The sequence below is a fragment of the Apium graveolens genome, chromosome 4, assembly GCF_009905375.1.
Source record: "Apium graveolens cultivar Ventura chromosome 4, ASM990537v1, whole genome shotgun sequence".
NCBI lineage: Eukaryota > Viridiplantae > Streptophyta > Magnoliopsida > Apiales > Apiaceae > Apium > Apium graveolens.
This window is the reverse complement of record NC_133650.1, coordinates 281,618,737-281,622,128: the sequence shown is the minus strand read 5'-3', so window position 1 is coordinate 281,622,128 and position 3,392 is coordinate 281,618,737. Positions and strand designations below refer to the sequence as shown.

Below are 3,392 nucleotides of genomic sequence, written 5' to 3'. Positions count from 1 at the left end.
AACCAAATCTTGCTAAATTTTATACAAGATTTAATAAACTTATTCACGTTTATAATCTAACCTTTACATAGACACATAAAAATAACAATAATTCATTTCTACAAAAGCATCCTAAGGTGAGAACACAACATTATTTTCAAAAAATCATATTAAGTGCACGAAGTAACTAACATACAACAATTTAACAAAGAGATTGCCTAATCTTTTAACCACCTATCTCAATCATAATTATATATCTAATCAAACAAATAAAATTATACCCTTAAACATGTAGGATAACACATAACCAGTTTCGACAAAAATTCAATAGATTTTAATATCAACAATTCATCACATATAACAATTATATTGATCACGCATTTCAATAAAAACATATAATATTAAATTTTATTAATCTATTTAATTTTAATTTATTGGAAAAGAAACATATAAAACCTTAAATATCAATTTCATTGATCACAAATTTCAATAACAAAACATAAATCACTTCAACGATTCAAGCAGAATTTAGCCAAAATAAATACATAAAATTTTCCCAATCTCTAAGATTCCAAAACTTGATAACCGCCTTGGTCCCTTCCAAAATAGCATTCTTAGCCAATTCCCCAGGCAACACTAGCTTCACCGCGGTCTGAATCTCCCTCGACGTAAGTGTAGGCTTCTTATTATACTTCGCCAACTTCGATGCCTCTCCCGCTAATTTCTCGAAAATGTCATTAATAAAACTGTCCATTATCCCCATCGCCTTGCTCGATATTCCGACATCAGGATGCATTTGCTTCAACACCTTAAAGATATATATCTTATAAGTCTCCAAGATCTTCCTACTTCTATTGTTCTTATTTTTTTCCATCGTCGCTAAACTGGCCTCTTTCGGAAGTTTCTTGCCAACATTTGCCTGCTTCGGTGATTTCTCGACCAGCCTTTTGTCTGCCTTTGGAGCCATTTTGGGATGTGTGTTTTTAATAAGATGGGAGATTTGAGTGGGATTTTGTTTAGGTGTGGGATGGTTATTTATAGTTGCGTGGATTATGTATGATTGGTGGGATTAAAAATACGGGGATTAATGAGGTGGTGTGTTCTGGAGCGTTGGATGGGTGTAGAGATGGATGGGTCTATTTGAATTTGTTGTTACACGTGCTCGGAGCTAAATGGTGGATAGAGTGTAAGTGGATCGTTGACGTGGGATTTAAGAAGGTACGATTCTTATCTTTCAAGATTTATTTTTTCCTATTAAAAATAAGTGATTTGATACTAATAACTAAATAAATTTTCTTATTTTATTATCTCCATATGTATGGTCAAATAATTTAAATTTTATTCTTAAAATTGTTAAAAAATTAAAAAAATTGAAAAAAACCCAAAAAATCATCAGAGAATTAGAAAAAATAACTCTTGTTTGCTACTTAGACACTAGATAAAGAGTAAAATGCCTTAATTTTGTAAAATAAAACATGTAGATTTAAAATAAAATAAAAGAAAAAAAAACAAGTAGTTATTTTTACTCATATTAAAATAAGATATAAAAACTAAAATTTAGAATGGAATATAGAATAGGTAGGAATTATTAATTATATATATTTATTCATTTAACTAATTCTCGTCAAGATAAAGATATTTGTTGTAATTTAATATTTTTGCAAAATATGAATGAGTCGATTAATTTCATTTTTATAAGAAATTTTAAGTCAAATTCATACAACAAACTTAATTGGCTCGAAAAAAATATTTGAATTTAAAATTACACAACGAGCATTGAACCAAGAATAAGATATGCTAGAACTTTACAAAGAAATTTTATATATCTAGTGTCATTGTATAAATTATAAATTGTATCCATATATTTACCTGATTATTTTACATGTAATTATAAATTTCAGTTATTAAAATTAAATAATGAATTTACACAATTCTTTCCTTTAAAAAATCATTAAGTTTAATGAAAAGTTTAAAATAATTATTTATAGTGGAATCAAATTTAAGATTAATTTATTTACAAATTTTTAATTTATCTACAGTTAGTATTCTACGATTCTGCTAACAAAGTGTTGTTGTAGTGGTTGAGCTCTTGTACCCCTTTGCCGGAGGTCAGAAATTCGACTTCTGCATGTGTGGGTAATCAATTAGCAAAAAAAAGGTATTCTGCAATTCTGCGTTATAATCAAATTTTATAGTTTTTCAAATTAAATTTTAGAATTATATATATGAATATATCGAGTAGTGATTGTATCCCGATGGATGTGCCTAACAGCAGTCATCCGTCGGATAGTCAAATTACTAACCCGATGGATATTTCTCATCCGTCGGGTGTCTCTGCACAACTCCAAAGTTCAACTATAGTTACAAGTGCAGATGACTTAGTAATTGTGAAATCACTATTAGGATTGAGGGAAGGTAGTGACTTGAGTGAGAGTCTGGGTTGCTCCCAGGAAAAAGGAGAGGAAAAGAGTGATCCAATGCAGTCCATTTCTTCAGGACTGGCAAAAGTGAGTGTGAGGAGTCCCACCTTAGATAGTGAAGGTGAGGGTGTGAGGGTGGGGAGCCAAGGTGAGACCTTGATGCAAGAAAGAGAGAAAATGAGAGAAATGCATGTACTGGAGATATTAGGGTGGATGTCATTGTAAGTTAGTTAATGAATGTCCAGGATACAAATAGGGAGGGACTATCTCAGCAAACTCAAGCTGTTATAGATTCTACCTCCTTGGATGCTGAGACATTTACTCACCCCGTTTCAGCATATCAACTTCTAGCTGGACAGGGACAATGACAATACAGAAAGAATGCTCAATTTGGTGCACACCACACAGTCCATGCAAAGAGCTAAGGATGTCATCACAGCTTTGCCTTCAACAGCTGGTGATGTTGATTATGAGACTGGTGGTTCAGAAGAATTCTTTAGAGATGGGGATGGAGATAGTGAAGAAGAGCCATTGGACATAGGGGAAAGTAGGCCCTAGTTACAGATCAAGCATGCCATTATGGTCCTTCTCCAAGAAATGTGATGATCACCATTTCAAGACCACACTCATCCAACTTATCAGTCAAACACTGTTATTCCTAGTGGACTAACAATGAGATTACAGAAGGGGGGTTGAATGTAAATCTCAAAACTTTTTTCAAGTTTTGAGCAGTTTATGAAAGTTGTGTGTTCAAGAAGAACAAGTGTGTGAATTGCTTTAAGCTAATACAGACAGATATATTCAAGCACAAATGTAAAGAACACAACAGACCTTAAAAACTTTTCTGGTGGATTTGTTGTTCCACCAGAGATGGTATTTTAGAAAATCTGTGATTAAACAATGTTGATCACAGCTGCATCCTAGTACAAACTAGATGAATTTTCTCTCAATATTTTTCTAAACAGCTCTGGAAAAATCTCTCTTAATTACTAG

At 32.2% G+C, this 3,392-nt stretch overlaps 1 protein-coding gene across 1 annotated transcript; it reads right to left on the bottom strand.

The window, feature by feature from the left end:
- Positions 1–496: 496 nt before the first annotated feature.
- LOC141719723 (histone H2B.9-like) lies at positions 497–946 on the bottom strand. The gene has a single exon (XM_074522096.1). It carries the CDS (start codon positions 944–946, stop codon positions 497–499), a length of 450 nt encoding a protein of 149 aa, XP_074378197.1.
- Positions 947–3,392: the final 2,446 nt, after the last annotated feature.